This window comes from Condylura cristata, unplaced genomic scaffold, assembly GCF_000260355.1.
Source record: "Condylura cristata isolate star-nosed mole 26May11 unplaced genomic scaffold, ConCri1.0 scaffold00008, whole genome shotgun sequence".
Classification (NCBI taxonomy): Eukaryota; Metazoa; Chordata; class Mammalia; order Eulipotyphla; family Talpidae; genus Condylura; species Condylura cristata.
The window spans coordinates 13,775,666-13,793,458 of NW_004567109.1; the positions used below are offsets into that span (position 1 = coordinate 13,775,666).

At 38.4% G+C, this 17,793-nt stretch overlaps 1 protein-coding gene across 1 annotated transcript in view; it reads left to right on the top strand.

The window, feature by feature from the left end:
• Window positions 1-17,793, top strand: part of YTHDF2 (YTH N(6)-methyladenosine RNA binding protein 2) — a 27,290-nt gene that overhangs the window by 741 nt on the left and 8,756 nt on the right. The window contains exons 2-4 of the mRNA XM_004678697.1: window positions 287-311; window positions 876-955; window positions 3,767-5,353. Coding sequence (XP_004678754.1) covers window positions 287-311; window positions 876-955; window positions 3,767-5,353 — 1,692 coding nt within the window. The remainder of the gene's footprint in view (window positions 1-286; window positions 312-875; window positions 956-3,766; window positions 5,354-17,793) is intronic.

Here is a 17,793-nt window from a genome sequence, read left to right on the forward strand (position 1 = left end):
CCCCCTCCTCAGCGGGCCTCGTTTTCTGCCTTGTTTCCTTCCCCTTCCTTGAAGCACTGGTCTCCTCGCGCCGTTTCTGGCGCGTCCCCCGCGTTTTCTCCGCGGGCCCGCCGGCCTAGCGCTTTTCCCCGCCTCCCGTTTCCAGCCTCCCCTTCACCACCATTCCTGACGCCTCCCCTCAGGCCCGCTCCTTTCTTCCCTCCTCCGGCCCGGCTTTAATTCGTCTCTCCTTTTCTGTTTCTTCCTCCGACTGCTTGCTGCCCGGCGACGTTTCCTCCGCCCGCAGAGACCCAAAGGTCAAGGAAACAAAGGTGAGCCCAGCTCCGCCGGTGGCCCGGGGTCGGGAGGGGGACGCCGAGCGGTGGGGGCGGGGTCTCCGGGAAGCGCCCCAGGGAGAGGACCTCTCGGAAGCCGCTGAGTTCGCAGGTGCTGCTCACTTTAAGCGTTTGACCCTTTCGGTGTGTTCTTGCAGCTGGCGGACAGCTTTTTAGCGAACAAGGAGTAATTCATTAAGGGTGGGGGTGGATTCGGGTTTGAAATGTCCCAGGTCCTTAGTTTCCTGTAGGTCTTAGAAGGCCTTTGTTTTTCATCCTCGTGGATCACACTCTGGAAGTACTCACATGAGATGGGGGAGGGGCGGCGGGAGGGGATTGAAATCTAGAGGAGCCAATAAAATGACCTTTTTAGATCCACTGGCTCTGGGGGGAAGGAGGCATTTTCATTTCAGCATTCACGCTTTTGTTCTCTTGAAATTAAAACTTTGTTCAGTAAGATTTTTCTCTGGTGAGGATACATGCGATTAATTGGTGGTGGTAAGGGGGAGGCTGTAGGCTTGAGACACTCCTGACTTGAATGTGCTTTTCTTTTCCCTTTAGTACAAAATGGATCTGTGCATCAAAAGGATGGATTAAATGATGATGATTTTGAACCGTACTTGAGCCCACAGGCAAGGCCCGTGAGTAGTTAACCATTTACATGCCTGATCAAAGGGTGTAGTATACCATCATTCTTTCTCTGCCCTATCAATAAAGCTCAATTTCAGGAGATAACTTTCTTAATACAGGTTATTTTGTTATAAAAACGGTTACTACAAGTTTATAGACAGATTCTGATGTCATCAACAAACACTATTTCTAGACTAGTATTGATAATATTTTACAGTGTAGGCACACTCTATTTGCCTAGTTGGTTCTTTTTACTGAAAATATAATAGCATACAATTTAAGAATATTTTCCGTGTTAAATGTTCTGAATTTTCATCTCCATTTTTTCTTTTAGAAATTGGATTCACATATGATGAAAAAACTAGTAGAGAGTAACCTGAACTTTATTCAGAGCTGTAGAACTGGGTGTCTTCTTTCTTCTGGTCACTAGCTAGTGGATTCCTACATTCTGAGAACTGTGAGGTATATCTTGAGTTGAACTAGAGAGACCAACTTTATATACTTCTGTCTAGAGAGACCAACTTTATATACTTCTGGCTTCCTGAAAGGAGCTATAGGGTTTATACAAAATGGTGTGAAAAGATCAACAATGATTGAGGTTTTGCAATGTGAAGATCGTCTATAGGTTCATAAAATAAAAAGTGTACGTGAAAATTTGTTTCAGCAGCCTTTTGTATTGACATGCTGGGTTCCCAAGACAGTTAGTTGTAACTAATAAATATATCTCCCTTGATTAATAAGCCAAAATGGAAAATGGATGGTAACTCATCCAAGATACTCTAAAAGATGAAGAACCTCATGAAGGGGTACTTATGTGAAGATAATGTATAACAGTCGTGAATAACTTGATATATTAATGCATGCCCATATTTGGACCTAATTCTTACATAAAACTCTTACATTACTTAAAATTTTCTGTATTTTAAGTATAGAAACCACTTAAGCAAATGATTGGAAGAAAGTTTTTGCAGAAGACAACCAGTTAATCAGGAAAAGTAGGGAAGGAAGTAGAGGAATGAACTATTAATAGGTTCCTGCTATTGAAGTAGTTTGCTTACATAATCATTATAACAGGGAGAGTGGGAGCATTTGGAAACATAATTCTAGGTAGTTCTTGTGAAACATTGTGTAATTCAGATTTTTGAGCTCAGGGGCATGTGGGAACCTGCCAGTTCAGGTGTAGGCATTCAGCTATATAATGGTGTAACCTGTGATATTGAATGTGTTTGTTTTTTCTTTCTTGAGTAAGCTCAAGCTTAAATGTCTAGTTAAGAAATTTTGAGGGAAATCTTGGTTGAATAGAGGAATAACTTGAGAATCTTTGTCCTTTGTAGTTTATAAAGTTATTTCATCTGCTTTTAAACCAGTTTTTTATGCCTTAAGTAGGTTTATTCTATATTGAAAGTAGACTAAATTTCTTTCACATAGTGATTTGGGTCTGTTACTATCTTAACACTATTTAATGAATAGACTTTGACTTAAATACATGTGAAAAGATGGCGCTATTTTTTTTTTTTTTGAGAAAATCTTTTAAAAGAAAAATTTTTAATTGGCAGAGAAAATATCACCATTTTATTGACCCATGTTAACTGAAATACTTAATCTTGATATGTTTTAGTGGCTAGGGAGAAGCTCTTGTTTGCTTTGGTAATACAAACTTAATGGCTTTCCAAGTGTCTCAAGAACAAAACTACCTATTGACTGGTTAATGGATGTATAGTTAACCAGTATATAGACCAGAGCTACTTAGAACGAGGGCAAAATCTCTTGATTTCCAGTTGAGCTGTGTCTCTATACCTAGAGATCAACTTGTATGTATCTGACTCCATTTAAGGGATTCTTTTGTGAGTGATAGGATTTATTAAAAAAAAAATGTTAAAGTGCTAATCTACATAAATTAAAGTTAGTCAAGAATGAGGATTTTGCTCTGTAACCTTCAGTGTGTGCAGTGCTAAATGTGAAGACTATTTACATTGTTTAAATTTATATTCCTGGCTATTTTTTAATGATTCCTTTTTTTTTTAAGAATGATTCTTTTTTTTTTTAAAGGTGTAGACTATCAAATCATACTCCTGCTTTTAATGGAAAGATTAGGTGTGAGTTTCCCTTACAGTCATTTTATAGGTGAAGTAAAAACAGTTAGCAATCTTTTTCTAGTTTTAAATTCTCTGGAAACCACTGTTTCCTTTCTAAGTTTTATTTAAATAGTGGCAGCTATTTGTTCTCAGGTGATTTGCCAAGAGGCCTAAAGCTGTAAACTAGATGAAATGGACTTTACATTTTGATACATGGATGAGGGATTACTGCACAGATTTTTGGGATAGAATTTCAAATAACCCTCCCCCCCATGGTTCTTTTATAGTATGGTTTCAATAGGAAATTCCTTTAGATACTGTTTAAGTTATAGGACACTTTGAACCTCTGTTCTGTCAAAACTCTTTCTTTCTTTCTTTTTTTTTTACTCATCTTTTTAATCCAGAGATTGGGGTTTTAGTAACAATATCACCTCAACACTTTCATAAAGCAAGATTTAATCTGTTGGTGAGGTACTGGTTTGCTCTTTTCTGAATTGAAGTGCTAAAGTTAAGGCCCATGTTCATTATATGTTTGTAAACATTTCAGTGATTAAGAAAAAAAATCTTACATTATGAAAATACCAGTTTTATGGGAAGGACCATCTTAAATGGTCCTTAAATGGTCCAATTTTTATGATAATGACTGAAATATTTTCAGTTGTGAATAAGTGGAAGAGGAAATGTCTTAATTGCTTTACTTATTTTTGTGTTTAAATACTGATTTATTTGCTTTTTTTCCTTCCACAGAATAATGCATATACTGCCATGTCAGATTCCTATTTACCCAGTTACTACAGTCCTTCCATTGGCTTCTCCTATTCTTTGGGTGAAGCTGCTTGGTCTACTGGGGGCGACACAGCCATGCCCTATCTAACTTCTTATGGACAGCTGAGCAACGGAGAGCCTCACTTTCTACCAGATGCAATGTTTGGACAACCAGGAGCCCTAGGTAGCACTCCATTTCTTGGCCAGCATGGTTTTAATTTCTTTCCCAGTGGGATTGACTTCTCAGCTTGGGGAAATAACAGTTCTCAGGGACAGTCTACTCAGAGCTCTGGATATAGTAGCAATTATGCTTATGCACCTAGCTCCTTAGGTGGAGCCATGATTGATGGACAGTCAGCTTTTGCCAGTGAGACTCTCAATAAGGCTCCTGGCATGAATACTATAGACCAAGGGATGGCAGCATTGAAGTTGGGTAGCACTGAAGTTGCAAGCAATGTTCCAAAAGTTGTAGGCTCTGCTGTTGGTAGTGGGTCCATTACTAGTAACATCGTCGCTTCCAATAGTTTGCCTCCAGCTACCATTGCTCCTCCGAAACCAGCATCTTGGGCTGATATTGCTAGCAAGCCTGCAAAACAGCAACCTAAGTTGAAGACCAAGAATGGGATTGCAGGGTCAAGTCTTCCGCCACCCCCAATAAAGCATAACATGGATATTGGAACTTGGGATAACAAGGGTCCTGTGGCAAAAGCTCCCTCACAGGCTTTGGTTCAGAATATAGGTCAGCAGCCAACCCAGGGGTCTCCCCAGCCTGTAGGTCAGCAGGCTAACAATAGCCCACCAGTGGCTCAGGCATCTGTAGGGCAACAAACACAACCATTGCCCCCACCTCCACCACAGCCTACCCAGCTTTCAGTCCAGCAACAGGCAGCTCAGCCAACCCGCTGGGTAGCACCTCGGAACCGTGGCAGTGGGTTCGGTCATAATGGGGTGGATGGTAATGGAGTAGGACAGTCTCAAGCGGGATCTGGATCTACTCCTTCAGAACCTCACCCTGTATTGGAGAAGCTGCGGTCCATTAATAACTATAACCCCAAGGATTTTGATTGGAATCTGAAACATGGCCGGGTTTTCATCATTAAGAGCTACTCTGAGGACGATATCCACCGTTCCATTAAGTATAATATCTGGTGCAGCACAGAGCATGGTAACAAGAGACTGGATGCTGCTTACCGCTCCATGAACGGGAAAGGCCCCGTTTACTTACTTTTCAGTGTCAACGGCAGTGGACACTTCTGTGGCGTTGCAGAAATGAAATCTGCTGTGGACTACAACACATGTGCAGGTGTGTGGTCCCAGGACAAATGGAAGGGTCGTTTTGATGTCAGGTGGATTTTTGTGAAGGACGTTCCCAATAGCCAACTGCGACACATTCGCCTAGAGAACAACGAGAATAAACCAGTGACCAACTCCAGGGACACTCAGGAGGTGCCTCTGGAAAAGGCTAAGCAGGTGTTGAAAATCATAGCCAGCTACAAGCACACCACTTCCATTTTTGATGACTTCTCACACTATGAGAAACGCCAAGAGGAAGAAGAAAGTGTTAAAAAGGTAACCAGCTTACCATTCTTAAGACTTTTAGGGAAGAACAAGGAACTAGAGAGAACAGGAGAGGTATTATACTAAACCATAAATAAAAGCTCGTGGTGTTCAAACCTTTATGGAAGTATAATTGGTCTTACTATTTGAACCTTAGTGTGAAGGGTAATGGACATGTGGGCTTAAAAGAAAGCAGAAACTACATAAGGAAAATGAATTTTCCATGATGCCGAAAGAGGTGAAGAATGAGTTGAAATAAATTTGTACAGGGATGATAGAAATGATAGAACCATGGAAGTTAAAGAGGGAATGTTAAGACTATAATAGGGCATAGAAAAAGGTGGGGTGCTGTTTTTTTCAAGAGTTTAATAAGTTACCAAGCCCTGAAATGGTTTTTCTGCCTGCCTTCTTAGAACTGGTAGTGTTAGAAGGATGTTTTTCAGAACTTTTTTTCCTAGCTCCTATCTTACATGGTGTTTTGCTTTTCTCCAAGACTTTTTTTCTCGATAGAACAGTCAGTATTGTACATAATGTAACAACAAAAACGCAGAAAAAGGGTGACCACTTTTAACATTTTTGTATTTTCTGAAGACTAACTTACAATTTTATCTGTAACAGTTGGGAATCTTGGGAAGAATGATGGAGGATAGGTTCAAATTAAAGAGTTGAGTTTATTTTAAAGAGTTGGTAATTCTTAGTCTTTATTGAGAGAATGTAAATTTTTAGCACCATAAGAGAAAGAAAATGCCGATGATTGGGGTGGATTGTCATATATTATCCAGGACTCAGGCATTATTAAATGTAGTATGGTGGAAAAAGTAAGGAGAAGTTTTCTCTTACGAGATCTACATGTTAATGGTTGGGAGAAACCTGAGTAATTATCCTTCAATATAAAGCAAACAGTAAGATTATATATATGTATTTTCCTTAACTTTGTCATGCGTTCAGTGGGATTTACATTTGGTCTAGGTATCTGAGACACCTGTTAGGTTGGTATAAAAACATTCTTTTAGTGGTGTGAGGAGGGCTCTTTGATAGATTCTCCCTCCATAACACAAAGTCAGGTGCCCAGTTTAAGTAAAGCAGGATGGTTGCCATCTTCTAGGGTGTGCAGATGAATGAGAAGCAGTGATGTACTTGCCAGTGATGTTAAAGCAACAGGAATATAGAGCCAGAATACTGAGAAATTGAAAGTCAGGCAAAACATAGCAAATTTAGTCTTTTAAACCCCTCTCTGAAGTTTAATAGTTTAACAAGAAATCTGTCATAAATCTTGTAGAAAAAAGGTAGTTTACTATTTTTTGCCAGATAGCTGAAAGACTGAATGTTCACAGAGGCTTCTGTTTCTAGAGGAACAAAAAGCCTGACCTTGTAAGCATTGCATAGTGGCATAGCAGGTTATTAACTTGCATGATGGGCACTTTGGTTTAACTACTTGAAACATCCTTAAAATCTATTCTGTATTATAAATCTGCTTTCTTCCAATTGCAAAATGCTCTCACATCGTGTGATTAAAAGCAGAAAGGCAGAGATAGGAATATTTTTAGGAATGTATAGTGTAAGGTGCTGAGATAAACTTGAATGTATAAGAATTATTGTGGAACCTTGGATTTAAAAACGAAGTAGCAAATTTGAGGACTTAATTTATGTAAAGGTCTAATCAAGTATATATATCTATATCTATTAAATTCACAAGTCATTTGGTGAACTTCTGGAATAGATGAGTCATTTGTTGGACTTGACTAGCCTTGTGATGTTTTCGTAGTGAGGTCTTGATTAGTGACTGGTTCTTTGGTAAAACCAATCCATAAAGATTTGATGATTGAATATCCCAGTTATTCTCAGGCTAGTAAACAAGCATCAAAAATAAATAAAGCTTCAGTTATTCTTGTCATTACTTTTTATTTTATCCACTGACGTTTTTAGAAAAATTTCCTGTGGTTGCTTCTAAATTCAGTTAGCACTGCAGTCAGTCTTATTCCTGTTGCCCACTGTTAACTCTTAACATCCTTACACAATTGACTGTAAACCGTTTTCTAGTCTTTATTGGTCTCCCAAGATAAATCAAGATTCATGAAGAATGGGACTGATACTTAAGTGAGCAGTAGATTCCTTAGATGGGGTGTTTGTGTGCCTTTGTATTTATAAGATTGTAGAAAATCTTCCTGCCAAATGGGAATACTTTAAACTTCGTTCAGAAAATTATGTTGTAAAATTTTTTTAAAAGATTATATTTATACAGAGGTGGTGGTGGGGGTGGGGTGGGGTGGGTGAGAGGATTCACCATAGACAGAAGTTGTGAGAACAGGCCAATTGACTGTAATACCCTGCTGAGGGGAGCAGCAGGCTAGATAGTTTGCTGCCCCCTGTGGGTCAGCTCCCTGGCTTAGGATCCAACTTTTGCTGCAGTGACTGGATATCTCCATAATGCTGGGCTTTAACAAACCATTTTGCCACCAGGGAGGGCCCAGAACTTCTAGAGTTTTGTGATTTGACATATTGGCAGAACAAACTGAAGGAGAATAGCAAGCCATGTTTGCCTGGTATTTTTACTGATTCATTTTGCCACAGGAGCAATTTTATATCTTAGATCTTTAAGCTGTGAAGTTTTGCCACAGGATTAATTTACTATCTTAGAACTGTCAGGCTGAGAAAAAAAGCAAATCACCCATGTGTGGTTTATTTTATATCTCAAGTACTATTGTGTAATCTGCTTTCTGCATTTTAGAACCTTTCCTTAATTGTTACGCATTCTTCTGTGACATCACTTTTGATGACTTCGTAGTGTTGTCATAGATACTAATTTACCAGTCCCTTAATTGTTGAACATGTCAGTTTCTTAATACTTAACCCCCCCCCCCTTCAGGTAAAGTAATACTGCAGTAAACTTTTTTTTCCCCAAAAGATTTATTTTTGCATACAAGAACTGGGGTACAGGCCAGAGGTGTGGGGTGGTGAAGAGGATTCACCAGAGACAGAGCAGGGAGCAGAAGAGCCAGATCAGCTGAAATACACTGCTGAGGGGCTGCGGTGAGATGGTAGAGATCTGTTGCACCATGTAGGTCTCTTCCCTGGCTGGGGATATTGAACTCTGCTGCAGTGGCTGCCAGTAGTTTCATTGTGCTGTGCTGTAAACAAATCCTTGTGCCCCAGGGAGTCCACTGTAGTGAGCATTTTTTTAATATGTATTGATTCACTTCTATCCTTTATTTTATTACTGGATCAAAAGATATATATTTTACAAGGTTTTGGCTTTGCTGCATAATTGCATATGAGCCTATTTCTTTCCTAGTAATTTTTGATTGAAGTTACTTAACTTCAGCCATTCTGAAGAAGTAAGTTAACTTTTCCCTTTGTCTCAACTTTGGAGTAGTCTGGCATGGAAAGATAATTCCTTACAAGCCTCACAAAATGATTGAATTCTTGTCTTATATTGCTAGTTTTTTAACTATAGGTGAAAATAAGAGTAGAGAGAATTGAGGACTGCATTATTCTTTTAAGAGCCTGACCTATTGTTAAACTCTAATCAAGCGTTTGAGTAAATTATATTTCTGGGAAACTGAGAATGGGGTGAGGGTCATGTAGAGAAGATGTGATTATAGTTATGCTAGGTTCAAGCTTGTATTCATTAGAATTTCCTTGCCATTGAGAATGGAAAGTTTTCTTAAATATTTGTAGAATTTTGCCTGTTTAAAAGCAAAACTGAAATTACTGGTTTTTCTTTTTTTTCTTCCTATGCCCCTGTAACTACTGTTCTAAGAATTAAGATGGGGTCTCCTTGGTGGTGCAAGTGGTTAGTGCACTACAAAACTGTCCACAGCCACTACAGCACCGAATTTGATCCCTGGCCAGGGAGGTGACTTATATGGCACAGCAGCCCCCTCCTGTCTCACCTGCTGCTCCCATCAGCAGTGTATTTCAGTCAGTCTGCCTATTCTGTCTCTGAATCCTCCCCATCCCCTGTGGCCTGTATACCAGTTCTTGTATGCATAAATAAATTTTAAAAAATTAAGATGAAGTTGTTTATATTTTCATTGTACAACTTTAGAAACTCAGAGAATGTATTTCATTCCTGAGAAACTCAGAAATATATTTTCAGGGAAACTTGAACGTTAGTGACAGATAACAGTACAAACTAGGAAGTGTTTTTTCCAAGGTATGCACAAGGTGCTAATTTGGATGCTTAAAGATTGCCTAAACCAGCCTTCAGTGTGGGTGGATTGATCATAGAAGAACTATGGAAGAAGTAATTGCTGAGCCTTGAAAGATACAGAAAAGATAGCTGGAGGTGTTTTGGGAAGAGTGAATGTGGTACCTTATAGATCATAACTTGGAATAGGAATTTGCCTATATAGCTCTAATTGATGTGTGATTGGATTTCCCCAAAGGGATATTTGGCCATTAGATTAGGAAAAGGAAGTTGAATGAAATATTCATGCAATTAGTTTGATATAGGAGTCTACTTAGACAGGTATAGAGTTGACTTAAATGTGTGTTTAGTTTTAGAAGGTCAAGGAGTAAGATCTTTACTTGGAAAGCAATGGGTTACTTATGGAAGAGATGAAGCAATCTCACTTCATGCTGTGCTGTATTGTGTAAAACATTTAGTTTGTAAGAGATGATCTCAGAGGGGTATGCATTATAGGAAAATAGATGATTTTGCAGAATACATGATAGATGAAATATTTTTAACATTCTAGTAGGTTTATTCTCTGTCAAAAGATAGCTCTATAGCTAGTGGATGGAGGTTATAGGGAAAAGATATTTTGTAAGCAAAAGGGAGAACTTCCTAAAAATGGAATTATTACAGGAAAGTTTCAAGAAGAGACTAAAAGAACATATATGTGTGTGTGTGTTCTTTTAAATATATATATACACACACATATATATATACATATATATATATGTGTGTATATATATATATATATAACTGAAAGGATTCTTATGGGGTAGTCTAGACCAGAGAAACCAAACATCAGCTCAGGTTAGTTGGTGTGGAATAATAGCTGATATGCGTGGATAAGAATTGCTAATACATAAACGCATTTTTACTCTTATTCTATGATTTCTGACCTAAATGCTTTTTGCATATAAAGAGGGAGGCTGGAAGGACATGAATGATAAGATTAGGGCTTTCCAGTGAATCTTACTATTATTAGGTATACGTGCATTTATTTTTTTAAAGATTTAGTTAGGCATACAAGAACAGGGCTGTAGGCCAGAGACAAGGATCCACCAGAGAGAAGAGTGGGAGCAGAACAGGCAGATTGACTGAAGTACACTGCTAAAGGTGAGCAGTGGGTGAGACAGGAGAGGTCTGCTGTGGAGTTGGTTAAGCTCTCTGGCACTGGGTGGAATTCATGCTGCAGTGGCTTTAGCTACTAGCTTCACAGTGCTGCGTCTTAACCCTTTGCACCCTCAGGGAGACCCTGTGTGTAGTTATTTTAAAAATACAGTATGCCTTAGTGTTAAAGAGAAATGGTTACTTGAAATACATACTGAAGAAAGACTTCAGGAGTATTTTTTTTTTCTTACAGATTTTACTTCCTTACCCTTTAATTTGTGCAATTAGCTTCTTGTTAAGAAATACTTGAAGTAATCACTTTGGTTCCATTTTCAACTGTAGAAAAAATTGTATCCAAGTCTTACAATATAAAAATCAATGGAAGAAAATACCACTTGAGCCAAATGTATTGTTTTCTTATTAAATCCTTAGGAAATAACCAGTGGGGTATTGTTCTTTCTGTTTAGCATTTCCCCAGTCTGAAATTTGTTTGCAATTGCCTCTGTAGAACTAGTGTGTAAGTAACCTGTTTAAATCAGGATGACAAAGATGAACTTTGAGTAAAATTCTAAGGCCTTCTTAGTTAACTGAATTTGGAATTTTTTAAACAAAGCCCCCCCCCTTTTTTTTTTTTAAAGATTTAGTGATTTATGCATACAAGATGTAGTGTAGGTCAGAGAGGCATGGGTGAGAGGATTCATCAGAGATTAAGAGTGGGAAGCATAGCAGGTAGAGCCACTGAAACAAACTGCTGAGGGGAGCAGCCAGCGAGGCAAGAGAGGTCTGCTGTGCCAGGTAGGTCAGTTCCCTCCCTGGTCTGGGATGAAGCTCATCTTGCAGTGGCTGGCTGCAGTGGCTGTCCATAGTCTGATAGCACTGGTTTTTAACCCCTGCACCACCAGGGAGGCCCTGTATTGACTTATCAACAAATGTTTGTATTATTACTGGGGTAGGGCAAATAAAACATCTTTGTCTTAGGAGCAGTGTTAGGAGGACTATACAACAGATAAAATGTGGTGTAAGAGCTATAGTAGATGAAGAAATTTTTTTTTTTTTTAAAGATTTATTCATACAGAACTGGGGTACAGGCCAGAGATGTGGAGGGTGAGAGGATTCACCAGAGACAGAATGGGGCACAGAACAGGATGATCAATGAAGTACACTGCTGAGGGGAGCAGCGGGCGGGTCAGGAGAGGTCTGCCTCACCATGCTGATCTCCTCCTGATCCTGCAGGGCAGGCTGGATCCAACTCATGCGGAAGTGGCTTAAGCTTCTTTGTGCTGTGCTTTAACCCTTTGCATCACCAGGGAGGGCCCGAAATATTTTAACTTTCTGAAAAAAATATGACAATTTGGGGAAATTAAGGAAGACAGTCGTGAAGGAAACAGTATTTTAACATGTCAGGTAGAGTAATAAGCACACTGTCACCTAACGGATATAAAAATTTAGTTCTTCATTTAATACATTTCACTTCAGATGAGGAAGCAGGCTCATAAGGTTATTTGTAGCAAAGTTTAATAAACTAATAAGAGGTCCAGAATGTCCAATGATGTGCTGGAGTTAATTTTTTTTTAAAAATATTTTTATTTATTTATGCTTACAGAAATGGGATACAGGCCAGAGGTGCAGGGGTGGTGAGAGGATTCACCAGAAACAGTGGGGAGCAGAACAGGCATATCAACAAAGTACACTGTTGAGGGGAGCAGCAGAAGAGACAGGAGAGGTCTGCTGTGTCATGTGGATCACCACCAGAGCGGCGATTGATTTCTAACTGAAGCAGCCAGTGCTTGGCTTAGCTTTGCAGTACAGCACACCAACCCACTGTACCACCAGGGAGGGCCAAGAGTTAGTTAATTTGAGCCAAATGGTTGGTTTTCAAGAATTTTGGCAAGCTCATTATTAAACATTTTATATAAATTTATGATTATACTATATGAAAAAGTGTATTTTGAATGCCTCTTCAAATCACATGAACTAGTTTATAATACAAAATACAATTAAACTACATTAACAATTTTTTAAAAAGATTTATTTGGGGCCTCCCTGTGGCGCAAGAGTTGTTAAAGGGCAGCACAGTGAAGCTATCACAGCAGCTGTTCCCCACTCCTGTCTCTGTTTCCCCACTTTGTCTCTGTTGGGTCCTCTAAGCCCCTCCCCCATAACTGGTCTACACCCCAGCTCTGGGACAATGGGAGCAGAACTGGCAGATCAACTAAACACTGTTGAGGGGAGCAGGAGAGGTCTGCTGTGTCACGTTGGTCAGTTCCCTGAATAGGCATCAAACTTGGGCTCAGTGGCTACTGATAGCTTGACAGCCATGCCTTGTTTAATTTAACCCCGTGCCACCAGGTTTTTAGAGTGAGAAATTAATATGGGAAGGAATGGTAAAAACTGGGGAGGTTGGCTGGGTGCTCAGTTTTTGAGGGAGTTTGAATTTTTTTTGGTAAGATTTATTCATACTGAACTAGGGGACAGGCCAGAGGTGCAGGGACAGTGAGAGAATTCAGCGACACAGTGGGGAGCAGGACAGGCAGATCTAAAAGTACACTGCTGAGGGGAATAGTGTGCGAGGCAGGAGAGGTCTGCTGTGCCACATGGATCATCTCTGCAGGTCAAGGATTTAACTAGTAACGAAGTGGCTGCGGCTAGTTTGCAGTGCTGCATCCTAACCCATTGCACCACCAGGGAGGGCCTGATTTTGGATTTTTACTCTATATTTTAGTTAGATTGTAAGGATAATTAAAATGGATTGATAGTTTGGAGGATGGAAAGGATGAAATATTTACTGAACACTTTGTTTGATTCAGGAGTTTTTAGCTTTCAGTATAGGTTAAAGGTACAGAAGAATTTAAGATTATTCAAGAATATTGGCAATACAAATTAGGGATGAGGTATTCAGCCCTGTGTTAGCAGTTCTGAGTATGCTTTTATGTTAAATTCCATTTAGTTCTATTGTGAAGTAGGTAGAATTACTTCACAGTTTTACAGATGAAGACACTGAAGTGTACAGAAAAGAGTAAATAACTTCTGCAAGTTCACATGGCTAAGGAAGCAGATCTGTTCTATTTGTGCAGTGTAGTTTCCATTGTGAGAAGATAACAAAAGAAATCTTGAAATAACAAAATTTAAAGGATGGTTTAGAAAGAGCAAGTGAAGGAGATGGAGGGAATAGGCTGAACTTTAGGAAGAACAAGGAAAGACCTATGTCTTGACTAGAATTTCAGGCAGTGGATAGAATTCATATATTCAGGAACTGCAGAGAGAGATAGCAGATGACTACCAATGCCTACGTCTGTCTGTTGAATAAAAATAACTAGAGTACTTTGTTGTTAAGGGTTTGTTTGGAGGTTTTGGTTTCTACACATCCAGCAGACTGCATTTGTGTTTATACATTGTTCTAATTCCCCACCCACCTCACCTTCCCTCAACCCCCGGAGGGAAGCTGTTCCATCCCTTGAAGAGATTTAGTGAAGACCAGATTTTGTTAGTAGGTCAGATTTTGTTAGTAGGTCAGTTTTGTGAAAAATGCTTTTGAAATACAATTGGGTATTAAGAATTCTAACTGGGACTAGTTCAATAGATAGTGCTTTAATGTTTTTCATCTCTTGCTGAGTAAGTAGTTAAACCCTAATTGAACTGACTTAACTCTGATTAGCCATAGTGAGAAGATACCAAGTAATTATCAGATAATATACAATACAGTATAGGACAATATTATATATTGTGAACTAGTAGACCAGTTAGCACTAAAGTCATCAGGACATTTTTATGAGAGATTGGATTTCAAGGTGGGACTAGAAGATAGATAAGGCAAGAGATAGTGGAAAGATGAAGGAAGAAAATGGGTATATTGGTTATGGAGGGGAAAAAAAAGTTTATTATCTTTCCACCTCATTTGCTGTTACTGCTGTTTTAATATTTGGTGGCTTTTATAAGATGACTTGTGTTACAGTTAAAACTTCAGCCATATCATTTGTGTAATACATAAAACGATTTAGAAAAGGTAGACTTCATGTGTATTCTTTTGGGTAATCAGAGTATAGATAAAGAACTTTTAAAATGCCTGCATATAAAATAATTGTATCTTTCAAATTTTTTATTTGTACATTTTGCCTTTGCATTTGTTGTAAAAATATAGCCCCACAGTATACAGTGTAGAAAATTGGGCGTTCCTCAGTTGCAGCACTACGAAGCTACCCACAACCACTGCGGCACCAGTTTACTCGCCAGGGAGCTACCCACATGGCACAGCAGACCTCTCACCTGCTGCTCCCCACAGCATTGTGTTTCAGTGGATCTGCTTGTTCTGCACTCTGCTCTGTTGCTGGTGAATCCCCTTACCCCCATCTCTTTTTTTAAAAAAATTGAAAGAATTTACCCATAATTTTGCTACTACTCTTACAAAAAGACTCATCATCATTTTTGATTTTGGCAATTTTGTTTCTTTACCTACAAATTTGTTTTATACCATTAGAATCTATGTAGTGTTTATTTTCTCTTTTTCCCTCTGATACTTAAGTTATAGACCCATGTTTAATTAGCTTTATTTTTGACACTTTTGTGTCTTTTCATCTCTTATCGCTGGTCCTTGTAATTATCTTATAGAACAGTGAAGATCAGCTTCATTTAATAGTTAGGGGAATTGAGATTCAAAAAGAAAATCTTTCTCAAGATCACTAGCTAGGAAGTAGAAGAACTGGCACTATTCTGCTCGAAAGCTTATTTCTGTGCCTTGTTCCATTTTCACACTTGTCATTTAAAATTACTAACAACAATGTCCTATTACCTATTGATCTCTGTAGCCAGTTACTACTTTGTGGGCATATTGGGAGACCATATTAATTAAAATTTAAACATACTTAAGTACTCAGGTGTGATCTTCACCACAAGCATCAAAATGGCAATGGGTTGCATCCATTTCACCTAATCTTGTGAAACTTGCTATTTATAGACATCAGGAATAAGGGGGACATGCATGTGATTCAGGACAGATAAATCACAAGTCACATAATCTTGAAAGGTTAGAAAATTGAGTTTTAGTCTACCCCACTCATGCTGTTTATAAACTGCAAGGTTACCTCACTTTATTGACAAATCTAGAATTAGAATTAGGGCAAACTGAGCTAATTCATATTCACTTAGGACAAATGTTACTTTGAGTCCATTGGTCTACCTGTAGAAAAGGGGATTAGAAAGGTAGACTTGAGCCTTCCCTGGTGGAACATTGGGTTAAAGTGCAGCACTGTGAAGCTCTCCACAGCAGCCATCACAGCATGAATTCGATCCCCAGCCAAGGAGGTGACCTACATGTCACAGCATACCTCTGTCCCACCTGCTGCTCCCCTCAGAAGTGTATTTTAGTCAATATGCCTGTTCTCCCCACTCTGGCCTGTACCCAGTTTTTGTATGCACAAATAAAATTTTTAAAAAGTATGGTGGCAATGATTTAGAATAACCTGCCCAGCATACTAAACTGGAAATTTTTATTTAGTGAAACCCTGAGGAATAACAGGATTCAAAATGATTGAAGAGAAGTTTCTGTTTGTAGAAGTTAACCATCTGGGAGTATTTAACATTGCAGATTCTTTTTCTTCCTCATTTTCTTAATGAATGCCTTTGGAATCTGTATTTTATCAGTTATTCTATATGAGTCTCTTGTGTTTTTACACTATGAAAACTAGATTGTTAATCCCCCCCCATGAAGAAATTCCTCATAGTTTTTCTGAAGATTCTTCATTTGTATTGTAGTTTCTCCCCAATCCTTGTCTGTTTTACCAGCTAGTCTCAAGAATCATCTTTAGAAACAATGTTAGAATTCTGTGTTTCATCAGCTTGGTTGTACTTCTCAGTGCTGTGCCTAGCTTAAGACCTAACTCATATTTTGAGTAGTCCATTTTCCCTTAACTGTTGCCATTGTGATCCTCTAGTAGATTGTATTAAAAAATGACAATGCTTTTGGCTTAATATCCTGCACATGTAGCTTCCTGTTATCTGCTGTCTAGAGACATTGTAGTTATTTGTAAAGAACTTTATTTTTAAGTTTACATTATTTTAATCTTTTTGTGATTTCATTTTTTTTTTCGGGTTGTTAGGTAATTTTAAGCTATAAGATTAGCGACTGCCATCCTGAAGTTGCCCAACCTTAGATGTTAAAGGGTGTTTTTTTTTTTTTTTAAAGATTATTTACTTATGCATACAAGAACTTGGGTATGGGCCAGAGGTGTATGGAAGGGGTGGATGAGAGGGTTCACCAGAGACAGAGTAGGGAATAAAACAGATCTAGTGAAATACACTGCCAAAGGAGCACAGTTAGGTGGGTCAGGAGAGGTTTGCTGTGCCATGTGGTCACCTCCTTGGCTGGGGATTGAACTTGCGCTGAAGTGGCTGTGGATAGTTTCAAAGTGTGCTGTGCTTTAACTCTTCATGCCACCTGGGAAGGCCCATTTTTGGGATTTTTATAGACTAAAGAAAGATCAGACAAGGGAAGATCAGTTGAGTCTGGCAAAGTCCTGCTATTTGATGACAGTTGGACTAGAGAGGATTAATGGCCATATTAAGGGTAGTTTATTTTTATATTAAATAAAATACAGATACAAATAAAAATATTTTATATATATAAAAATATATTTTATATATATAAAAGTATATTTTATATAGTTTTGAAGATGAAGCTGGAGGAGAATGTCTTGGCATCAGATAGCTGTAAAGAATATACTGATGATTACTTCATTCTCTGAATTTCTGTCAAAGAGGATATGTTTATGTTCAGAATAGGGTGATTTGAAAGCTGTTAAAACTTATTCTGAGGTATCTTGTGAAACTAACTTTATTTTGAAATTAATTTGGTTCAAATTTTTTGCAAGAGAGTTGACTGATTCACAGAATAATAAAAACCTAGAAAAACAATTTGTTCAGAGTTAGTATTTTCTGATTTTACTTTGTTACATTGAAAAATGTTATGTACTTATCTTACCTTTGTCCCTATTTGAGAAATTACTAGTCAGATTCAGTCAAAGAAGTGAATTACCCTCAGTCTTTTAAATTCTGACATTTTTGGTGAAATATATATTGGTGTTCAGCTACTGATTATTAACAGTCTTAGAAAGAATTTAATGGTAGGAAATATAATTAGTTTTAATGCATGTACTCAAATTTTTTTTTTTTTTTT